This window comes from Mobula birostris, chromosome 9 (genome assembly GCF_030028105.1).
Source record: "Mobula birostris isolate sMobBir1 chromosome 9, sMobBir1.hap1, whole genome shotgun sequence".
NCBI classification, from domain to species: domain Eukaryota; kingdom Metazoa; phylum Chordata; class Chondrichthyes; order Myliobatiformes; family Myliobatidae; genus Mobula; species Mobula birostris.
The window spans coordinates 115389675-115414352 of NC_092378.1; the positions used below are offsets into that span (position 1 = coordinate 115389675).

Below are 24678 nucleotides of genomic sequence, written 5' to 3' on the forward strand. Positions count from 1 at the left end.
TGACTGGAGGTGCTGAACCTGTGGTGGAATCAGCTGAAAAATTAATTGGAAAAGCAGTTGGAAAAAGTGATGTTTGGTTCCGATTCAATGAAGGGATGTCCAATGCGGTTAGGCGCAATATTTATATAAGAGATCTGCTCTGAGAACGTGCCAGGATTATGAGAATAAAGGGCAGCGGTTATTTAAATAGGATGAAGAAGGTTGCACATTCTTACACCAAGCAGAACTCCCACTTGTGCTTGAGCTCCCACAGGTCTGAAGACTAAGCAGGTGAGCCTGGCTTTCCTTGGCCATTTCCTGTGGAAGATGAGTTCCAGTCAAATGGCACTAATATCTGAGCAACTTCAATACTGTTGTGTGAGCATGCTCAAGGGACCAATTTGGTTGGACAAGCAGTAGGTTTCGAATCTATTTTTCTACTAAAAGGAATACTCTGCTGAATGTTACTTATTGGTACTCAAGTATGAGTGTTTAATGTCAAGTGCCATCTGCCAGCAGCCAGTTGTAGCTCTACAATACTGAGTTGGCTGGGTTGGATAACTGCTTTCAATCTCAGCTCTGATTGGAACATAAAGTAGTGTTTGCTTCAGCAAACGTGGGATTCCAGCTTTGACAGACACTTAATGAAGTCTTGCTGTCATTAATTATTGCTTTATTTGTCATCTTTCTTTTACATTGCTTCTTTCTATTTGTACAAAGAAGTTGATTATCACTCATACAATGACTTTGCTTGGAATTACCATAAAATGTACAAAAAATGTAATGTATGTGTTTAAGAATTTAAAAGACTTTTCCAACAAAATTCTCCTAGAGAATCTCTTTCTTTACAAATCAGTTAATTGTTTTACACAACAAGCAGTTTGAAAATGTCAGAGTATAGCACATTTGCCTTTCTCTACCCATGGGTTGTTCTTCATTAGCTCTGGGTTGAGGAATGGGTCGTTTGGAACTCCATCTTCTATCCACTTCACAAAGCTTCCACAGGAAAATGGAATAGAAAGGAGAGGTGATTAGTAGCTGAATACATATTCATAGAACTAGTAGATCAATACAGTCGATATCAAACTAAGTTTATTCTTTAAACCTAAACCTAAACCTTTCTTGCTTGCTTTGCTAGGGACATTGGGGTAATAACTCCACTGCCTGTGTAGATGCATAAAATTATGTATCCACACAGGAAGAAGGCAAACAATGATTACTTTAATAATGGTAACTGAGTATTACTTTTATCTGAATATTCATTATGATTGATGGAATTAAGAGCATAACAATATCTAGTTCCTGTGTTCTCAGCTTGACCTTCAATCTCACTGCCTCTTGTGCAGTTTAGCTTCCTTCTAAAATTCCATCCCTGATCTCCCTGTACATTGTGCAAGAGCCCAACTAAGGGCTTGCCCATCTCCTTGATTATATTTTATCCCAACCTCCAAAGGGTGATGAAAAACTTTTCCCTGTGGAAAAATACATAACATTCCTTCTCAGTGACAGAAGTGATGTTGGAAATTATGCATCTGTCCTAATCCCTTTTGTGTTGCATTAGCTTAAGCATCCCAGCACACAAGTATAGTTTTTGACGGTAGTATTCTTTATGGGAACAAGACTATTGGTAGTACTGCAGCACCAGAACCACTGTTGCTTTCTCTGCAGAATTCAAGCTTGCTGGAATGAGAACCAAACCAATATCTGTACCATCTCTCCAGCCCACCCTCGGCAATAAAGCTGTAGCTTTTGAACAGACCCCGTCATTTACGTGCATAGCGTCTGACCTTTCAAACAGGCACACTACTCCAACTTTCAGAGACTGAGAGAAAAGTTTCAATGATTTGCTCAAGGACTCCTTGAAGAAGGACAACAATCCCACTGAGTCTTTGGCTTCCCTGAACCTCAAAGTGGAGAAGCAGAAGTCAGGACAGATGTACTCTGTGCAGGTTTGACATTGTGCAGGATGGCTGCTTACATAAAAGCTACTAAAGTAGTAATTTACTCAATAATTGTGCAGAAAACCTATCACCTTCCTTGATAAATGTTTGTTCAGAAATTGTAGTCCGTTTACTCTGTTTCTGCCCACTCACACTATGCAGCTGAGGATCAGGGTGAGGAAAAATTATAATGGTCTTATTTCCTCGCCAAAGATAAAGTTTTGTTGAGAAGAAGTGAATGCGTGCACACTGGTGCAGTTGGAGTTTTGTTACATGTGTGTTGGCTTATGGTCTAATCATGTAGACATTAGTACAAGAGTTTCTGCAGAAGCTAGAAATCTTGAGCAACATGCAGCACACAAAATGCTTAAGGAACCCGGTGGATCAGACTGCATCTACAGAGGGAAATGAACAGCCAATGTGGAGGCAGAGACTCTTCATCAGGACAAGTGAAAGGTCTCATCCTGAAATGTCGATTAGTCATTTCCATCCATCAATAATGCCTGACCTGCTTCATTCCTCCAGCATTTTGTGTGTGTTGAATTAGTGGGGATCTAGCTGAATGGCAAATCAAACAAAAAGAAATGAACAGGATCTTCATTTTCCTGTGTTTCCTTAAAACAAGGAAAATAAACATAAACAAATATGACAGTATCATCTATTGAAACTGTATCCATTCAACTTCTTTAGTAATTGGTTTTGTTAAATTTTTTGACTGGATTTGTTTTTTATGAATACAGCCCATTGCCAATGCTGAAACAAATATTCTCAGCTTGAGAACAAAACAAAGCCAATGGCTTTAATTTCTATGTGCAGAACCAGTAATTATAGATTCAGTTTGATTGATGAAGCCTTGCATAAATTTGCAAGAACACAAAGCATCTTTGTGTTGGATGCTTGTTCGGTTTATCTTATTCATTTATGAGATGCAAGGCATCCATCACTGGAGATGGCAATAAACTACCACTTTAAACTGCTGCAATCCTTTTGAAGGTACTCCCACATGGCTGTGTGGTGAAGCATTCCAACATTCTAACTCAGCGACAATAAAGGGAGAATGATTTATTTCCATGTCCGGATAGACTATCCCTGGAGGATGGTGCTCCCATGCACCTTTCTTGGTGAAGCAGAGATTGTGAATTTAGAAGGTGCTATAACTTTGTTTATAATTTCTGTGCTCCACAATGAGGGGCCATCAATGCTGGATAAATATGTAAGAAATAAGAACAAGACTACTTCAAAGGGCTCCTTGATCCTACTTTGTCATTCAAAAAGATAATGGCTAATTAGAACTTGGCCCCTCACTCCATTTTCCTGCCTGTTCTCCTTTACACTTGAATCTCTCTGTGTCCAATAATACAAACATATGTCTACCTCAGACTTGAATGTATTCAATGACCCAGCCTCCTTAGCAAACTAGGATAGAGAATTCCAAAGGTTCATGGCCCTTTTAAAGAGGAAATTCTTCTTTAATTCTTGTTTTAAATAGATATCCATTTATTCTAAAATTACAGAGGGCCAATCAAGTAAGCTGCTTGTTCAGGTTGGTTTTGAACCATTTGGGCATTGTTAGAGATAGTCATTCAAATGGAGGGTGCAATAGTTCAATCTAAAACCAGTGTATTATGCCTAAACAAAGGAAACTGCAGTGGGAATGAGGGAGGAATTGGACAGGGTAAACTGGGAACACAGGCTATATGGTGGGACAGTTGAGGAACAGTGGAAGACTTTCAAAGAGATTTTTCACAGTGCTCAACCAAAGTATATTCCAGTTAAAAGCAAGGACAGTAAGAGTAGGGAGAGCCAGCCATGGATAACTAAGGAAATAAAGGAAGGCATCAAACTAAAAGCTTGCGCATACAAAGTCACCAAGAGTAGTGGGAAACTGGAAGACTGGGTAAACTTTTAAAAAGCAACTAAGTGAGCAATAAAGATAGGGAAGGTAGATTATGAAAATAAATAGCACAAAATATTAAAACGGATAGTAAAAGTTTTTATAATTATATAAAGCGGAAAAGGATGGCCAAAGTAAATGTAGGTCCCTTAGAGAATGAGAGGGAATTCAGATTGGATAATGATGAAATGGCCAAGGCTTTGAGTGACTATTTTGTATCGGTTTTCATGGTTTTTGTCTTAACATACCAAAGAGATATGCTATACACTCAATGGGAAGTGAGCACCTCGATACAATAACTATCACTAAAGAGGTATTGCCGAGCAAACTTGTGGGCCTAAAGATAGATAAGTCCTCTGGTCCTGATGGAATGCATTCCAGGGTACTGAAAGAAATGGCAGAAGTTACAGTAGAGGCTTTGGTGATGATTTACCAAAATCCTCTGGACTCTGGGCAGGTCCCAGCGGATTGGAAGAAGGCAAAAGTCACGCCACTGTTCAAAAAAGGAAGTTGGCAAAAGGCAGGTAACTATAGGCCAGTCAGTTTCACACCTGTAGTTGGGAAAATGCTTCAAGATATCATTAAAGAAGAAATAGTGAGGCATCTGGAAAGAAATGGATCCATCAGGCAGATGCAGCATGGATTCAGCAATGGCAGGTCCTGTTTAACAAACTTACTGGAGTTCTTTGAGGATATAATAAGTGCAGTGGATAGAGGGGAACAGATGGGCATTACTTACTTGGATTTCCAGAAGGTATTCGATAAGGTGCCACATAAAAGACTTATCCATAAGATAAGGATGCATAGAGTTGGGGGTGATGCATTAGCATTGATAGAGAATTGGTTAACTAATAGAAAGCAGAGAGTTGGGATACATGGGTCTTTCTCTGGTTGGCAATCAGTGGCGAGCTGGGCCTGCAACTGTTCATGTACCTTAATGATCTGGAAGAGGAGACTGAGTGTAGTGTATCTAAGTTTGCTGATGACACTAAATTGAGTGGAAAAGCAAACCAAGTAGAGGATACAGACAGTCTGCAGAGAGATATATATAAGTTAAGTGAGTGGGCAAGGGTCTGGCAGATGGAGTACAATGTTGGTAAATGTGAGGTCATCCACTTTGGAAGGAAAAGTGGAAGCGATGATTATTATTTAAATGGTAAAAAATTGCAGCATGCTGCTGTGCAGAGGGACTTGGGAGTGCTTGTGCATGAATCACAAAAGGTTGGTTTACAGATGCAGCAGGCTATCAAGAAAGCAAATTTTCTCTGAGGAGGAAAATAAACATTTGACGTTTGATATTTGACCCTGTAGGGTCTCAGCCCAAAATATCAACAATGTATTTTCTTCCGTAGGTGCTGTCTGGCCTGCTGAGTTCCTCCAGCATTGTGTGTGCATGTTGCTCACGAGTTCTAGCATCTGCAGAATCTCTCATGTCTCTGATTTCACTGGCTGGCATAACTAAGTTCTTGGTCAATGGAACTCCTTAGCCACCTGATGTTGATTGTGGTGACTTCATCTTTGAAAATACACTGAACATCAAGGCTCAGTAGTTAGAATCTCTTAGGAAATAGGTCTGGCACTTGCAGAGCAGAAATGTTCTTTTCCTTTCATCTGCCCATGGCTAGAAATTGCCTCTGTCTTGCTGCCTGAAAGCATGCATGGCTATCACTTTCTGAGGAGCTGTGGAAGGTGTTGAACACGGGCATGATCACTGATGATTGAACAAATTTCTGATATCTGGGTGTATGGTCACTAATGAACCAGCTGAGTCTGATGCAAATTAGGTGGAATACGAAGATAAGAAATCTGTACAGCTGTAAGGGACTTTGCTACCACAAGTAGAATAGGATATTTAATTTGATTTCATTACAATGCAGCAAGGGCGAATAAACCCTTCTCCAGCTTCCAGCCAGGAAGAAGGTGGCAGAGTTTGGCGTCGAAAAGTTGGTTATAATCGATTCCTGTACCTGTCTGGAAGCCCAAGAAGAGTTTATTCATCAAGCACTAGATCCTTTTTCAGTGCAGCAAAGGTTAGTGAATGAGTGATGGGTTTGTGGAATGTCCTGCCAGGGATGGTGGAGGTAGTACATACATTAGGGACATTTAAGAAACTTAGGTAGGCACATGGATGATAGAAAAGTGGATGGCTAGCTAGGAGGGAAGGGTTAGATTGATTTTAGATTAGGTTAAAAGGTTGGCACAACATCGTGGGGTGATGGACCTGTATTGTGCTGTAGTGCTCAATGTTCTATCGTCCTCTCAGTACCAACAGGTTGCAAATGCTTCAGCAGTGTCTTGAGTCCTCTCGCATGGTCAAATGTATCCGCAGCAGATTTGATACAAGTGAGTGGCTTTGCAAGGTCATTATAAGAGCAGACTGGTGTCAAACATTGCAAGGTTATCTCTTCCTTTAAGGACATTAGTAACTAGCTGACATTTTATGGCAATCCAGTGGGTTCCTGAGTCTAGGATTGGTTTTTAATTTCTAATTTAATCCTTTCTCAAGATTTTCAGGTCTGGCAGCTGGATTTCTGGTATCTATGTCACATTGCCTTGGTTCCCTTACTCCAAGTTGCCACTGGTATTAATAACAATAAAACTTGCTCAATCTCTTTATTCTAGGCAGTTACTGTTAAATAGCAGAAATTCTAATGGGGAATAACACCAGTAAATAGGGACTTTTACCAGCAAACCATTCCATGGAGATGTTGTGGCATTAGCTCCTGCTATTTCAACCACATGAAGCCATTTGTATTTATTTTTAGATTATTGATTTCCACTGCTGGGTTTTATTAATGCATCTTCTACAGTACATTATGCAATTAGTAAATCATCTTGAGACATAAAGTTCATATCACTGCATGTCTAATTTATACCATTCCTTACAAATCTGTTCAAACACTGAAAGGTCAGAGTATTCTTAAGATAATGCATCTATCAAATATTAAGCTCAGTTATTTTCCGGTTGGTGGTGAAGATATGGTTCTTGCAAATTAGTAATGCAATGTGTTATCTTGGATCCCTGATAAATTCTCGGTGCATTGATCTATAACAGACTAAGTAGGGGCTGTGCTCAAACCTTGCTATGTGCTAATAATGCTCATTTCAACCAGGTTTAAAGTAGAGAGACACTGCACTTCACTTCAAGGTACCCAGAGTGAAGTGAGGAGTAAAGAAACTAATGTTCTCACTTTGTACTGTCGCCCATACACACCCACCTGCTCATGTTGTACTCCACTACAGCACACTACACAGTTCTGGATTTTAAGTGAACGTGACCAGCCACGGTATTGCTGCTCCTAATGAATAAACACCCCTCTAGCCGATTACATCGAACCATAAACAATGACCACTCAGTTGAGGTAGGGAGATAAGACCATAAGATATAGCAGCAGAATTGGGCCATTTGGCTCATTGAGTCTGCTCTGCCATGTCATCATGGCTGATCCAATTTTCCTCTCAGCCCCAGTCTCCTACCTTCTCCCCATATCCCTTCATGCTACGACTAAACAAACCAAATCAAGTCACTTTTTATTGTAATTTCGACCATAACTGCTGGTACAGTACACAGTAAAAACGAGAGAATGTTTTTCAGGACCATGGTGCTACATGAACAATACAAAAACTACACTGAACTACGTAAAAAAACAACACAAAACTACACTAGACTACAGACCTACCCAGGACTGCATAAAGTGCACAAAACAGTGCAGGCATTACGATAAATAATAAACAAGACAATATGCACAGTAGAGGGCAATAGGTTGGTGTCAGTCCAGGCTCTGGGTATTGAGGAGTCTGATGACTTGGGGGTAGAAACTGTTACATAGTCTGGTCGTGAGGCCCTGAATACTTCGGTGCCTTTTGCCAGATGGCAGGAGGGAGAAGAGTTCGTATGAGGGGTGCCTGGGGTCCTTCATAATGCTGTTTGCTTTACGGATGCAGCGTGTGGTGTAAATGTCTCTAATGGTGGGAAGAGAGACCCCGATGATCTTCTCAGCTGACCTCACTATCAGCTGCAGGGTCTTGCAATCCAAGACGGTGCAATTTCCGAACCAGGCAGTGATGCAGCTGCTCAGGATGCTCTCAATACAACCTCTGTAGAATGTGGTGAGGATGTGGAAAGAATCTATCAACCCTTTGCCTTAAATATATATACAGACTTGACCTCCACAGCTGCCTGTGGCAACAAATTCCATAGATTCACCACTCTTTGGCTAAAGAGATTCCTCCTTATCTCCTTTTAAAAAGGATGCCCCTCTATTCTGAGGCTGTGTCCTCTGGTCTAAGACTTTCACACCATAGGAAACATCCCCTTCATATCCACTCTATCAAGCAAGGCCTTTCACTATTCGATAGGTTTCAGTGAGGTCACCCCTCACTCTTTTGAATTCCAGCGAATATAGGTCCAAAGTCATCGAACACTCTTGATATGACAAGCCGTTTAATCCTGGAATCATTTTCGTAAACCTCCTTTGAACCTTCTCTAGTTTCAGCACATCTGTTTTAAGATGAGGGGCCCAAAACTGCTCCCAATACTCCAAGTAAGGCCTCACCAGTGTTTTATAAAGAGGTATTAACAATTGTAAAATGGAATCAGTCAGTAGCATTGGAAAAAGAGGAAGTGAGAAAACTTAGTAGCTGAATAAAAGAATATCACTTCTACTGAGGTACACAGCAGCTATTAGAACATATAAAAAAAACAATCTGTCCATAGTTGCCTACTCACTGAATCAATATTACCCCACAAACTATGTAAACTAATGATATAATTAAAAATTAATCATCCTTATCACCCTTCTGGTCGGTACATCACAATGTGCTGGGAATTGAATAGTTGAGCATTACTCATAATATGGAATGATGCCCTCAGCAATTTAATCTAGTTTTCTCCTGGAAATTTGATTTCATAGAATTGAAGCTATGGTATCCATTCATAGAATCAAAAATCCAATTGCCTTATTGGATAACTTAAATTGGTAAGATGTATCTTTGATACAACATTAGTACAAAATAGTCTTCTTGATGTAGTTTGATTTCCAAGCTCAATGAGCATAAAAATACGACATTTTAAAAGAAAATGTATCAGTCCATTCACTCCTTCCTTTACGATTTATATTTTTATAATCATGAGAGAATTTCAGAGCTGATGAAAGTTTTCTGGTTCATTTATTCCTGAGATATAGATGCTGTTAGAAAGAACAGCATCTATAAACTGTCCCTGATTGGTTTTGAGACCACCTGCTTGAACTACTTCAGCTCAAGCGTGAGAGTACTCCCGCTATGCTGTTAGTTGCGATGCTACAAGATTCTTAACTAGAAACAATGAAGAAATGGCACTGTATGTCAAGGTCCAGATGGGGTGTAACTTGGATTACAAACTCTCACTCTAAAATTGGAAAAAGTATGTCGATTGTTTCTGCTTGAAGTGTCCTAACCTCATGGTCAACGTCTGTATTTCACCAAGTTTGAAAGTTAGTATACTTACTCACACAAAGTTCCCTATCAATCCTCTGAATTTACCCATAAGTGTTTAATGACAGTTGATGAAGGGCGTGGACACAAAATATCAGCTGTTTATAGACGCTGCCTGACTCACTAAGTCCCTCCCAACTTTTTGTGTTGCTCCAGATTCCATCATCTGCAGTTTCTTATGTCCGACTTCACACAGATTCCTAAATAATTTCTTCAGCCAGAGGATAGTGAATCTATGGAATTCATTGTTATAGACAGTTGTGGAGGCCAAGTCATTGGTAATATTTAAAACAGATGTTGATAGGTTCTTGATTAGTAAGGGTGTCAAAGTTTCCGGAGATAAGTCAGGAGAATGAGGTTGAGAGGGATAATAAATCAGCCATAACAGAATGGCCTAATCCTGCCCCAATGTCTTATGCCTTATAAATCTGAAGCCCAATGCTTCACACAGATGAGAAAATCTGCAGATGCTGGAAATCCAAGCAACACACACAAAATGCTGGAAGAACTCAGCAGGCCAGGCAGCATCTATGGCTAAAGGTAAACAGTCAGGATGTTCTCAATACAACCTCTGTAGAATGTGGTGAAGACGGGAGTGGGAGATCAAGAACCTATCAACCCTTTGCCTTCGGGACACTGATGAAGGGTCTCGGCCTAAAACGTCAACTGTTTACTCTTTTCCATAGATGCTGCCTGGCCTGCTGAGTTCCTCCAGGATTTTGTGTGTGTTGCCCAATGCATCCAGATTAAAGACACCTCTGTACTGGTGCCCATACGCACTCATCTGCTCATGTTGTACTCCACCAAAATGCCACCCTGCAGAATTATGGATTTGCTAGAAACGTTGGAGAGGGGTTAAGCCAATTTGACAGAGGGAAGGGCAGGTTGTGTTGAGGAAGCTGGGAGGCTGCAGAAGGACTTGGACAGATTAGGAAAATGGGCAAGGAAGTGGGAGATGGAAAAAAGTGTCAGGAAGTGCATGGCTATGAGCTTTAGTGGAAGGAATAAGAACAGACTATTTTCTAAACGGTGAGAAAATTCAAAAATCTGAGGTGCAAAGGGACTTAGAAGTCCTCGTGCAGGATTCCCTAGAGGTTAACTTGCAGATTGTATTAGTGGTGAGGAAGGCAAATGCAATGTTCATGTTCATCTTGAGACGACTAGAATATAAAACAAAGATGTAGTGCTGAGGCTTTATAAGGTACTGCTGAGGCCTCACTGGGAGTATTGTGAGCAATTTTCTGTCCCTTGGCTAAGAAAGGATATGCTGACATTGGAGAGATTTCAAGAGGTTCACTAAAATGATTCTGGGAATGAGGAGGGTTTGATGGCTTTAGGCCTGTACTCACCGGAATGAAGAAGAATGAGAGGGGATCTCATTGAAACCTATCAAATATTGAAAGGCTTAGATAGAGTGGATGTGGAGAGGATGTTCCCTATAGTGGGGGTCTAGGACCAGCGGGCACAACCTCAATAGAATGGAGATGAGGAGGAATTTCTTTAGCCAGAGAGTGCTGAATCTGTGGAATTCACTGCCACAGATGACTGTGGGAGCCAGGTCATTGGGTGTATTTAAAGCAGAAGTTGATCGATTCTTGATAAGGCAGGTTGTGAAAGGTTACGGGGAGAAGGCAGGAGAATAAATTTCTAAAAGGGTTTATCTAACGAATTTAATATTAAACACACAGTGCGTATTTTCCTCGCATGAATATAGTGATAAGTCAATTATCAGGGGAGCTTGAATTAAGTGTTGCACGAACTTCCAGTAGAAGTGGTAGAGGCAGGTTCGACATTATCGTTTAAAGAAAAATTGGATAGATATATAGACAGGAAAGGAATGGAGGGTTATGGGCTGAGTGCAGGTCAGTGGGACTAGGTGAGAGTAGCGTTCAGCACGGACTAGAAGGGCAGAGATGGCCTGTTTCCGTGCTGTAATTGTTATATGGTTATAATAGGGTTGAGAGGGAAATGGATCAGCCATGTGGAGCAGACTTTATGGGTCGAATGGCCTAATTCTGCTCCTATGTCTTATGTCTTACAGTTTTGTTAGAAAGCACTCAGAATTATACAGAATTTTTCATGTGGTTGCACTGCCTATCTGCCTAGTATGACTAGACAACACTACAAGGTATAAAAGGGCTGATAGACATAAAGAAATGAAACAATATAGATTTCTAAATTTCTTTTGAGGATTCGTTTCAGATATTAATTGTCCCTTCCTCCAAGAAGCTCCTGTAGATCTGCTCTCCTGTTGGTTAAACAGACTAGCTTAATTAATTTTTTTAAGAAGAAGCACTAAAGGTGATCGCAAAATTAGATAAATCATTAGTTTAATTTTGTTTGAACGGTAAACACAGCTCCAGCCTGCCAGGGAGCCCTGTGCCCTGTCTTGTGTATTACCAGAATCATCTTTAACATCATCCATGTGGTAGCTGGCAGTTCAGTTTAAAGGCTAACGTCAAAGGCATCACCCCGAACTATGAAAAGCTCCCTCAGAAGTGTTATCCTATAACCATCCCTTACTCAAACATATGGGGGGACATGTGGCATGTTAGCACCTTTTATCAGTAGCTCTTGGTGACTTGATTGCATTGCTCCACCAACCTACTTGGTTGCAGTGATAACAGCAGGGTGCTATCACCAAAGCTCAGTCCTGTACCTGATCTGGTTATTCTGCACTGGATTGACAACTAGAGAGTTTGCATCTCTCACCCACCCTTGTACTTAAAAGCACCATTGATCACAGTTCAGGAACAGGTTACATGCCTCCACACTTTTATCAACAATTAGCATCACACAGGGGAAAATGAGTGGAAAAAAAATTAAATTCAAAGGCCAATTTATCTCCTGTGGCATTAGACCATAAGACACAGGAACAGAATCAGGCCATTTGACCCATCGAGTTCATTCCGCCATTTCATCATGACTGATCTATTTCCCTCTGGTCCCCATTCTCCTGCCTTCACCTGTAACCTTTCACACCCTGACTAATCAAAAATCTATCAACCTCTGCTTTAAATACACTGAGTGACTTGGCCTCCACAGCTGCCTGTGGCAACAAATTCCACGGATTCACTACCATCTGCCTAAATAAATTCCTCCTCATCTCTATTCTAAATAGATGCCCCTCTATTCTGAGGCTGTACCCTCTGGTCCTGGACTCCCCACCATAGGAAACACCTTCTCCATATCCACTCTACCAAGGCCTTTCAACACATGATAGGTGTAAATGAGAGTCCACCACCCCTCCCCCATTCTGATAAATTCCAGTGAGTACAGGCCCAGAGTCATCAAATGCTCCTCATATGAGCCTTTCACTCCCGGAATCATTTTTATGAACCTCCTTTGAATCCTCTCCAATGTCAGCACATTCTTTCTTAGTTAAAGGGACCAAAATTGCTCAGAATACTCCAAGTGAGGCCTCACCAGTGCCTTATAAAGTCACAATATTATATCCTTGTTTTTATATTCTAGTCTTCTTGAAATGAATGCTTACATTGCATTTGCCTCCCTCACCACTGACACAATCTGTAAGTTAACCTTTAGGGAATCCTGCATGAGGACTCCCATGTCCCGTTGCACCTCGGATTTTTGAATTTTTTCTCCCGTTTAGAAAATAGTCTATGGTTTTAGTTCTTCTACCAACGTGCATGACCATACACTTCCTGACACAGTATTCCATCTGCTACTTTGCCTGTTCTCCCAATCTGTCCCAAGTCCTTCTGCAGCCTTCCAGCTTTCTCAACACTACCTGCCCCTTTGCCTGTCTTCGTATCGTCCACAAACTTGGCCACAAAGCCATCAATTCCATCATCCAAATCATTGGCATACAACATAAAAAGAAGCAGAACACCACTAATCAGTGACAGCCCATCAGAAAAGTCACCCTTTGCTCCCACTCTTTGTCTCCTGTCAATCAGCCAACACCATCCATGTTACTATCTTTTCAGCAATGCCATGGGTTCTAATTGTGGTAAGCAGCCTCACGTACGGCACCTTGTCAAAGGCCTTCTGAAAAAGCAAATATGCAACATCCACTGATTCTCCTTTGTCTATCCTGCTTGTTATTTTTTCAAATAATTCCAACAAATTTGTCAGGCAAGGTGTTCCCTTAAGGAAACCATGCTGACTTTGGCCTATTTACCATGTGCCTTAAGTACCCCAAAACTTCATCCTTAACTATCGGCTCCAACATCTTCCCAATCAGTGAGGTCGGGCTAACGGGCCTATAATTTCCTTTCTTCTGCCTCCCTCCCTTCTTGAAGAGTGGAGTGACATTTGCAATTTTCCAGTCCTCCAGAACCATGCCAGAATCTAGTGATTCTTGAAAGATCATTACTAATGCCTCAATCTTTTCGGCTACAAGCTAGACATAACAATCCTGTACAGAAGTTACAGGCTGGAGTGGTCTTTTGATTAATAACTTGGTTCAGTCTTTGATGTAGCGTGTACTAGATAATCTCTCTTTTCAAGTTATTCAATAACAAACCAGAAAACTCAAACAGATGGAAACTTTTTATATTGATGTTTCATTTTTGGAGGAGGTTAAAATGTATGAGTAGGACTAGGCTATGCAGCCCCAATTTACCATATCCCATTATACCCTTCGTCCACAAAAGCTTGCCAATCTCAGATTTAATATGACAAATTGAACCAACTAGTTATTGTGGGAAAGAGTTTTGTATATCTATTATTCCTTGAATAAAGATGAGTCTCTTAGCTTCTTCTCTGAACACCAGTATTAGTAGTCCTCCTGACTGTTTCTGGGTTTCAGATTTGATGTTAATGAATTGAACACAAAAGATTCTAACACTCCACTTTAGGCTCGAAGGAGTTACTCCTTGTGTCTATCATTAACTCCACAGAAATGGATTATCTGGTCATTATCATGTTGTAGTTAGTGAGTGTTTTCTCTTTGTAAATAAGGAGTTATTTTTCTTTTATTACTATACTGACTGCATTTCTAAAGTGCATCGTTAGCTAGAAGTATCTTTAGAATGTCCTAAAAAGGATATGAAGAACACAATGTAAATATTAGTCTTTCTTTTTATAATGGTTCAGCTCTGATTTCAAAATTATGTCTATATATCCTAAACCTTTATGAATGGATAAGATTTCTCTCTATTTGGAAATTCATCAAATCCTTGAAAATAGTCAAAGCACCCTTTAAACTTTCTACTTTCCAGCAAATATAATACCTTGTTCATATAATCGTAAATTGAAATTGCTCAAAGATTCTTTAGAATGATAAAATGGAAATGTGATAATGGAGCCAATTTTGCATCGCTTTGGTCTCACTTCAACAGTTCCACACTAGATTCTACATTAAAAGATAGCACTTAATAAGGAATGACCTAAGCACTGAAGTCAAGCTGTATTTGTAAAGGGCAAATTATTCCAAACTGATTTAGTTCAATGCTTTGTGAAAGTTAGCAAGTCTATAATCAGGGAAAGGAAGTGAGCCTAGGTTTCAAAAAGGTGTCATTTCTATTTTTAGTAATTAGGTGGGAAATTAATGGCCAGGACAGAGAGGCAACTGAAAAAAAATTGGAAGCATGCAGAGTGGATATGGCAAGTTTGATGCAGAAATTGTGGATTTCCATACAAAATGAAAGATAGAAAGATGCAGAAACTTAATAGGAGCCATTTTTGACCTTGTTATGTTGTAAGACAGCGTACTTATAATTTTCTGCATAGGGATAAGCTTTTCAAGTTCATATACCAGTGTTGAAGCTACACGAGTCGCCTCCGCATCTACTTCATCTAATCTTATTAATACAACCTCCTATTCTTTTCTTCCTTAGAATGGCTGCATTTAAGTGGAATCTGGATAAATACTAAGCAGTTAATCCTTGTAGTTACAAGCTCCATGTTCTTCTCACCCTCATGTGAAAGAAATTTTCCTCAATTTCTTACTTTTTTTTTGGTCACTACCTTATTTTGATACTGTTGACTTGGGCTTCCCCAGGTGCAGATATCTTCTGTATGTCTATCCTATTAAACCACTTTAGAATTGTGAATTTATTTTTTACAAATTGGTGCATTTTTGGGCAAGGAAAGAACCACATTTTAAAAGGCTGTCAGTTTTTAACTTGTATCTGAGAGTGCTCGGTTTTCATTTGGAGTCTTAAACACAACTTTAATACGGGTCTTGAAGCTTACTCAGGGATTGTTTTGGAAGACATTTCCCTCTTGTAGGACAACTGATACTTCAGGCTATCCACTTCTTTCTTGAACTGTGGAACATCCCAATCTTCCATGGTGAAGGATTACTTTAACTGTCTTCGGGGGAAAAATCTGAAATAATCAAAAAGAGAAATTAAAATTTCAAAAAATACATCTTTACAGCTGAGTGAACAGCATATGCTGTTCTTTCAGGATTCAAGAAGCTTTCTGAGACAGACTCAAGTCTGAATGAAATAAGAATTTTATTCAATCATGATCAGTGGTGAGACCAATCAATCTGGGGTTGAATAGCCAATTTCCTGCCATTACTTATCCAGAAACAATAAATACACCATTGAATTTATCACAAATAAATGCAGAAAGTGGTAACACAAAGTAGCATTGCATAGCATCTGCAAACAGAAAAGGCAGGTGAGTGTTTTATCTGGGGAGATAAACTTCTTTTGCTGTCTTCTCGCTGCTGTAACTAGGAAGAAAGTACAGGAGCCTCAGGACTCGTGCCACCAGGCTGAGGAACAATTATTACCCCTTAATCACCAGGCTCTTGAACCAGAGGGGATACTTTCATTCAACATCATTGAAATGTTCTCCAAACCTATGGACTCATTTTCAAGGACTCTCATATTCTCAATATTTATTGCTTATTTATTTATTATTATTAATTCTTTCTTTTTGTATTTGCACAATTTGTTATCTTTTGCACACCGGTTAAGCACCCAAGTTGGTACAGTCTTGCATTGATTCTATTATGGTTATTATTCTATTATGGAATTGTTGAGTATGTCTGCAAGAAAATGAATCTCAAGGTGACCTATATGTACTTTGATAATAAATTTGCTTTGAACTTTGATGGAACTCCAGTGCACTCGGATAAATGTTCTTTATATTTATGACCAGTGAGCATTAACTAACTATTGGCAGGGATAGAGACATTGCAGCTGAGTCCAATCTTATTCCTCACCTAATGAAAAGGCAGACTTGTACATCTACAATACTTCCATGCCCTCCTGATTTTCAAGTCAATGATCCATTTCTAATGTATAGTTACAGTCAAAATCAGACTTATTATCACTAACATACTGTATATCTTAAAATTTGTTTTGTGGTAGCAATACATAAGTTATAAGGTACAATAAGAAATATATTTTAAAAATAAATAAGTAGTTCAAAATAATGAGACAGTGTCATGGGTTATGGACCATTCAGATATCTGATGGTGGAGGGGAAGAAGCCGTTCATAAGATATTGAATGCACATTCTTAGACTCCTAGATCTCCTTCCATGAGAAGCGTTCATGTCCTGGATGGTGAGGGGTGGGGGGGGGGGGGGTCCCTAATGATGGGCGCTGCCTTCCCGAGGCACCATCTTGTTTGAAGGTGTATTCATCGGTGGAGAGCCTAGAGCCCATGATGGAACTGGCCGAGTCTACAATCCTCTGCAGCATTTTTGGATCCTGTGCATTGGATCCTCCATCCCAGACGATGATGCAACCAGTCAGAATGTTCTCCACGGTACATCTGTAGAAATTTACTGGAGTCCTTGTCTTTGCTAGACAATGATATTATACAAAACAGGGCAACCAACTTGAACTTAGCAAGATTCCAAACACTGCAATGTGTAAATAACTGACAACTTGTTGGTTGATGGCTGAACACCATTCAATGCAACAGGGAGAATGCCAGAACATTTTCATTTTCTTTTCTGACCAGAGACAGGTGGAGCATTGATCTGACATTTCATTTGCACTTGGCAATTCAGCTTTGTGAATAAGCATAAAATGTGATCTGACCATAAAGTGTTAAGGCTCAGATAGTTCCCATGTGTTCTTCTGACTCCTGTGTGTCTGCCTTCAGTCCCTGAGAATTATTTATTAATATTTAAACTGAGTCACGAGTAAAATGTGACCAGCCTCTTCCAACATTAAAATCAATCGGTCAGAAGAACAGTCGCACAATCAAGCCTTTTACATCAATTGTCATAGAAACATAGAAAATAGGTGCAGTAGGCCATTCGGCCCTTCGAGCCTGCACCACCATTCAGTACGATCATGGCTGATCATCCAACTCAGAAACCTGTACCTGCCTTCTCTCCATATCCCCTGATCCCTTTAGCCACAAGGGCCATATCTAACTCCCTCTTAAATATAGCCAATGAACTGGCCTCAACTGTTTCCTGTGGCAGAGAATTCCACAGATTCACCACTCACTGTGTTAAGAAGTTTTTCCTCATCTCCGCCCTAAAAGGCTTCCCCTTTATCCTCAAACTGTGACCCCTCGTTTTGGACTTCCCCAACATCGGGAACAATCTTCCTGCATCTAGCCTGTCCAATCCCTTTAGAATTTTATACATTTCAATCAGATCCCCCCTCAATCTTCTAAATTCCAGGGAGTACAAGCCCAGTTCATCCAGTCTTTCATCATATGAAAGTCCTGCCATCCCAGGAATCAATCTTCTTTGCACTCCCTCTATGGCAAGAATGTCTTTCCTCAGATTAGGGGACCAAAACTGCACACAATACTCCAGAAGTGGTCTCACCAAGGCCTTGTACAACTGCAGTAGTACCTCCCTGCTCCTGTACTCAAATCCCCTTGCTATGAATGCCAGCATACCATTCGCCTTTTTCACCGCCAGCTGTACCTGCATGCCCACTTTCAAGGACTGGTGTATAATGACACCCAGGTCTTGTTGCACCTCCCCTTTTCCTAATCGGCCACCATTCAGATAATAATCTGTTTTCCTGTTCTTGCCACCAAAGTGGATAACCTCACATTTATCAACATCAGATTGCATCTGCCATGAATTTGCCCACTCACCTAACCTATCCAAGTCACCCTGCATCCTCTTAGCATCCTCCTCACATTTTGTGCCTGACTTGAGACAGGGAAAGAGTGACAGCCATGAACAAACTGAGGTATGAAGGGTAAAAGGGAACCAAAGGCCATGTTACAGAAAATGAATCAGTAAGGGTCACTGTTTTCACTGTTGCCTCCATTCTGGTCATTGCTTATCAGAATGTGGTAAGCTCTATATTTTCCTCCCTGCTTAAAATGGCTAATTCAGAATATGAGCAAGCATGGGTTTGACAAACTGAAATATTTCAGGGGTCTGCTGACAAGAAGTAGTCAGTGTAGAACTGAGTACAGAACACTAGGCTAACAAGTTTTGATTTGAGTTGATGTAGAAAGTATCCTGGCAGAGGGAGCTTTAAGAAATACTCGCCCTATACTTGTTATGGAGAATTGTTGCATCATTCTCTAGGACTGAACCTAAAAAAGATGTGCTAATGAATTTATTTTGTAGTACTCAAGTGTAACCCTCTCACAAGGACTTGTTGGTTAACTCTGCTAACACCACATGACTCAGCAGTGAGAAGGACACCTTTCATAAACAATATACGTCTAGGATCAGTATGATTTGGGGTTCAACCAAACAGGAACGTTGTGATGTTCCGATTAAGGAACCCTCTATCTGAGCAACTGCTGTGTAAATACTGCTCTATGCAAAGTTACTATTCGCCTGAAAATTAACAGATTATAAAGAAATATATTTCCCAAATTTACACTTACAGGGAAAAAAAAGAAGAAATATAAAGGTCCATTACAGTTAAACCAGTCCAATGTGCACATAAATATCGGAGCTTGTTTCTGGAGTAGTCAGGGTATATCGCTTTATTCATGTGCAGAAGTCATGGACTGCGTGAAAGCCCCCACCACAGCCTGAACTTCCCTCAAAGACCATCTCGAACGAACTGGATCTCTCTGGAGTATTGGCCCTTCCTCCTTGGAGCCATTCATCCACACAAGCACATCTTACAAGGGGGACTCTCCTTCAAACATCATTTGTGGCACCTTCTCTTGTGCCCCGCTTTGCAGCTCCCACCAAAAAAAAAACCCAAACCAGACTACTGTCCTTCAGAAATCTGCTCCCGTCCAGCACTCTCCAATGTTCTATTGGGCAGAAAGTTACAACACATACCAAGAGAACCCCGAATGGCTGACAAAGTTGGACAACATGCTCCTTATCCTTAACCGAAGCTGAAACACTTGCTAGCAGGGAAAAACTGCTTTTACAGAAAACTGTTAAAGTAAAAATACCTCACACCATAACAGTAGAAATCTTACCTAGGGCATTACACACGCAAATGATAATTGGATGTTCTCTGAATCCTGACAAACCAAGAGCAACAATAACTATATTTCTAGAGAAATACAGTGGGTACTTCATAATGTTATTAAACATAATTTTTGTTTCTGTGCTACAAAATGTGATATTATTCCAATGAGTAAAAGCTTAGTCATAGAGGTACATTAGGTATTAAGGAGCATCTTAAATATGGAATAGTAGGGAGGCAGAGCACTTTAATGAGGGATTTCCAGAGCTGATGACTCAAAACAGTTCTGAAGTCACGACCACCTGTGGGGCAGATGTAGAGACTGGTGCTGCACAGAAAGCCAGAACTCGTTAAACAAACAGATTTCAAAGGCTTATCGTGATGGCAGGAATGATTAAAGGAATGAGGCAAAAGACTAGGGAAATTTTTGAAAACAAGGATAAGAATTTTAAATTAACGTTTAAAGCCATATTAGAAATGCTATTCAAAACATCTGTGAATTTACCAGAACCAATTATTCTGAAATGCTTTATAAAGATTGACTTACACTGCCTCTCGAATTATTTCTATAATAGAAATAAAGCGAAACCAATAACCAAGCCAAACAAAATATCAGGGCTGTGTTGGTTAAGAGAAGGTTTGGTGATTGGACCATATCAACTATTTTGCTATCTGAAGAATATATTTGCCTCTTTGCTAGATTACCAGATCTCCAGGATTATCCCCAAGTTATTCTTGTGGGCCCCTCTTTGCACAGGAGAAAAGTAGTTTCAAAACTCCTCTGATTTTTTTGAATCATTTATCAGTTATGAACGTTAAAGATGGAATAAATAGCTATTTAACAATCATTAAAGCTGGTAATCTTTCCATTCCCTGTTCTGGCTCCATCTTACTCCTTTTTCCCACAGCTGCCAATCGCCTCCCTCTGGTGCCCTTCCTCCTTCCCTTTCTCCCACAATCCAATCTTCTCTCCTTCAGCCTTTTAACCCTTCCACCTATCACCTTCTAGCTTTTCATTTCAACCCCCTCCCACCTCCCCCCTCCCAGCTACCTACCTTGCCCCTCACCTAGCTTCATCTATCACCATCCAGCTTGTACTCCTTCCCCTGGTGCCATGTTCTTATTCTGGCCTCTCCCCACTTCATTTTAAGTTCCAATGAAGAGTCTCAGCCTGAAATTTTGATTCCTAATTCCTTTCCATGGGTGCCACCTGACCTGCTGAATTCTTCCAGTATTTTGAGTGTGTTACTCTGGATTTTCAGCATTGGCAGAATATCACACACAAAATCCCATCCCCTTGTACATTCGTCCCACCCCACTAATCTCCCTCCTGGCTCAAGTGGAAGAAGTGCTACACCTGCCCATTCACCTCCTCCCTCACCTCCATTCAGGACCCCAAGCAATCCCTCCAAGTAAAGCAACACTTCACCTGCGAATCTTTTGGGATCATCTATTGTATCCGGTGCTTCTGATCCAGTTTCTATACTGGTGAGACCCCAGTGTAGACTGCAGGCCACTTTGTTGAGCACCTTTACTCCATCTACAAAAAGCAGGATTTCCTAGTGGCTAACCATTTTACTTCCAACCCCTGTTCCCATTCTGACATGTCGGTCTGTAGCCTCCTCTTCTTCCACTCTTAGACTAGAGGAGCAACACCTCATATTCTGTCCAGGTAGCCTCCAACCTGATGGCATGAACATCGATTTCTCCAACTTCCATTAATGTTCCCCCCCCTTCCTTTCCCTCTTCTTCAATTCCCCACTCTGGACCCCTCTTACCCCTCCTCACTTGCCTATCACCTCCCCCAGGTGCTCCTCCTCCTTTCTCCCATGGTCCACTCTCCTCTCCTATAAGATTCCTTCTTCATCCCTATGCCTTTCCCTCCAATCACCTCCTAGCTTCTTGCTTCATCGCCCTCCCTATCAATCTGGCTTCACCTATTACCTTCCAGCTTGCATTCTTCCCCTCTGCCACCTTCTTATTCTGGTATCTTCCTTTCTTATCCCTGGCGAAGGGTCTCAGCTGAAAATACTGACGGTTTATTCCTCTCCATAGATGCCACCTGACCTGTTGAGTTCCTCCTGCATTTTGTGTTTGTTGCTCTGGACTTCCAGCATCTGCAGAATCTCTTGTGTTTTTAATCAAGAGATGATGTCTGCTTTTAAATTGCCATGGAAGATGATGCCTTGTAAGGGGAACAGGGGATTATTATATCTTTGGACAAATAGGAATTTGCGGATAAAGAGGTTGAAGGCAGGAAGCCTTCAGATGAAACCTCCAACCACAACTGTCCCAAAATAAAGAGGGAAAGAATGGACATTTCTGATCAGTGACCTTTCCTCAGAATTGATCCAGTTCCCCAGTGTGTCCAGTCTGGTTAAGCTGACTACAACTGAGACTTCAGAACAGCCATAGTTTCTCTCGGGAGCATGTTGTCTTTCTCACCTGATCCTTTATTATGCTGGTCAATGGTAGAAAACATACCAGAGGCTTTGTACATGGACCAATATCATTCTAATTGGGTTGGTGGAAAGCTAGTCTGGAGAAGTTTTCCGGGTATATCAAACCTTGGGGAATTAATGGACAGCTTTCCCGTCAGCTACAGGAACTAAACAGGAAGACGCTGATAATTTGATGGGATATAGTTTCTGAAGGGAAACTATTAGATTTGGATATCTCACTGACATACCGAACAGTGCCAGAGCCCCCTCTCTCGGGAAGCTGCTTTCCAATCATTCGCGTACTTCGGAGATCGCAAAGCAGTATTCACACACAACGAACGTTCATTAACAATGGGGCCCAACAATAAACAACGTCGGCCGATCGAATCCACCGCTCTCATTCCTTTTCCAACTGGATGTATTATTCCCGCAACATCGGCTCGTGTCTGCAACTCAACCTGACAAGCATCACCAAGCGCCACAGACCCTTCCCCGGGACGGGGATGCGACCCTGTTTTGCTTCTGGATCATTTCAATGGACTAAACCCGACTGACCTTTCCCGGTGGTCTCGCCGACTCCAACGCCCTCCAGCATAAACATCCAGTCAGAAACCCACCTCTATGTTTCAGCTCGGGCCAGACAGCGCAGATTAATCTTCTACGTTCCTCGTAATGACGTAGTGAAAATTACTACACAAAGAAATGGACAACGCGTAACATCCAACTGATTTTGCCAATCCCTTGTGTCAACTAGCGCTTACCAGTTAACTGGTGGTCAGGTTTGGGGGGTGCCCGATGGCTCACAAGCACAAAACACGTGGTGCCTAATTTTTTTTTTAAAAAATCGATATAGACAGACAATTTCAGACCGTGCTTGTTTGGGAGAAAGGGAAGCAGGGTAATTCACATCCAGACAGGAAAACATTTTAGATACAAAATGAACGTATCCACTGTTCATAACGACGGTCATCTTCATTGTAATTTAGTAATGATATGGAGCGCAGGAATTTTTCCTCAGGGTTCAGCCCGATCAATTGTTTTAACTCCTGCAAGGCTGAAATTGGCTGTCTTTCGTTTGGAAAATGTTGTCACCATTTCTGGTGAAGAGCTACCGCAGTAGGAAAAAAACAAATCCGTACGTCCATCCAACTACAAGCCTCTCCGTCTCTATTTTCTTCTCTCTTTAAACTCAAGTAATGTTTTAAATCTCATTAACCCGTGGGTCGTGGCCCGAGCACAGCGCGGGAGGAAGTGGATTCGCATGTCTCGCCTTTATTTATATAAAATACCCAGTAACGTCGGTTCTGAGTGATGGTGCACCTGCCGGTGTGTCATTAAGGAACAGGCGCTGTTAACTGGGCTGGGAATCAAGTGGTCATCTGACTAATTTAGGCTGCGGTATGAATATAGATCAGGTCGTCCACTGCCCCGTGCCCAGCATTGTAACATCTACGTAAATTCATTGTGTCCATCTTAAAGCCGGAGACAAAAGTGGAATTTGTTGAGTTTAAAATTTAGATTCCACAATATTTAATTGCAACATTTAAGTTGACAAGATCGGCCTTTTCTTCCCCGTCCACTTAAGATGAAAACGTTAACTCACCTCAGTCTCAAGGCACTTTCAGAAACCAACGCAAAGCCCTGCTTCCACCAGCCACTCCTTGGTAGCAGCAGGGAGGTTTGAGCAGGATATATACAGATGTTGTTCTCTCCTTTTTGGAAATGCAAATCCTTGGTGTAATCTATTAATGTAACTGCCAATCCATTCAGAACGTGGAGCTGATGCCCTTTGGAGAGGATTTGCACAGCTGAGCTCTCCCGCCTGCCCGCTTTCCAACTGCCGCCCTGAGTAATAGTTGAGCTGGAAATGAAAGGGCAGCTTCCTGCTATCTCATTAGAGGCTGTGCTGAGAGTGTGGGATGAATTGTCGTTCCTGATACCATAGCTACCTCCTCTTGGCAGCATCTGCTGATTTAATTATGTCCCTGCGGACTGTGCTAGGGTTTAGCAGTTACGGAACTGCCGAATAAATAGTGACAAAAGTGCCAATTACCACAATGAACAAAGTTGGACTAATTTCCTTGTTGTTTATTTCCTTTAGCGCCTGACTGCAAGGTTAAATTGCTGAATTAATGGGAGGTTCGTTAGTCTCAAGACTGTTTCTAAACTCAGCGTTGTTTTATTTTTCAGCAGTACCCGCGCTGCCGGAATTGAATTGGCCAGTTTTCACACAGCTTGTTTGTTAGTGTCCGCAGTTTGTACAAACACAGCCGTCACACTATTGCAACCATTGTGTGCATTCGTGTAGCGCCTTTAATGCAGTGGCTCGCACTACCAAAACTATCGAGCAACTTGTCCCCATGCCCTTGGGGAATATTAGGATAGACCAGGGGTCCCCAACCTTCTTTGTGTCATGGACCAAGGGTCCGTAGGGACCAGGTTGGGAACCCCTGGAGTAGATTACCCTAATCCGAATAGATTAGTTAGTTAATCCTAAATAATAAAGCAAAGAGCTCGCTTTACAGTCGGGAGGAGGTGGGGGACAAATGGCGACAAAATTATCCACATCCACCGTCCCTCAAAATGTTCATCCCAACCATATTGGGAGGTGATTTGTACACCCAACCCTTACTCCCATAACATCGGGGAAAG

At 41.2% G+C, this 24678-nt stretch overlaps 2 protein-coding genes across 3 annotated transcripts in view; one reads left to right on the forward strand and one right to left on the reverse strand.

Moving 5' to 3' along the window:
* Positions 1–766, forward strand: part of chtf18 (CTF18, chromosome transmission fidelity factor 18 homolog (S. cerevisiae)) — a 98618-nt gene extending 97852 nt beyond the window's left edge. Inside the window, exon 22 of the mRNA XM_072269505.1 lies at positions 1–766. Within this exon, the coding sequence (XP_072125606.1) occupies positions 1–143 (143 nt within the window). The 3' untranslated portion in view covers positions 144–766.
* gng13b (guanine nucleotide binding protein (G protein), gamma 13b) lies at positions 663–23876 on the reverse strand. 2 transcript variants are annotated; one of them, XM_072269506.1, is made up of 3 exons: positions 23630–23876; positions 15451–15585; positions 663–975 (listed from the first exon to the last, which is right to left on the reverse strand). In XM_072269506.1, exons 2-3 carry the CDS (start codon positions 15546–15548, stop codon positions 870–872), a joined length of 204 nt encoding a protein of 67 aa, XP_072125607.1. In that variant the 5' UTR covers positions 15549–15585; positions 23630–23876; the 3' UTR covers positions 663–869. The 2 variants fall into 2 exon arrangements, with proteins under 2 accessions (XP_072125607.1, XP_072125608.1); XM_072269507.1 differs by lacking the exon at positions 23630–23876 and adding an exon at positions 22788–22837.
* Positions 23877–24678: the final 802 nt, after the last annotated feature.

Coding starts and splice junctions, on each gene's coding strand:
- gng13b (XM_072269506.1), bottom strand. CDS start 15,548: ATGGAAGATTGGGATGTTCCACAGTTCAAGAAAGAAGTGGATAGCCTG. Junction 976..15,450: donor TCTTCCAAAACAATCCCTGA/GTAAGCTTCAAG, acceptor TTCCTGTGGAAG/CTTTGTGAAGTGGATAGAAG.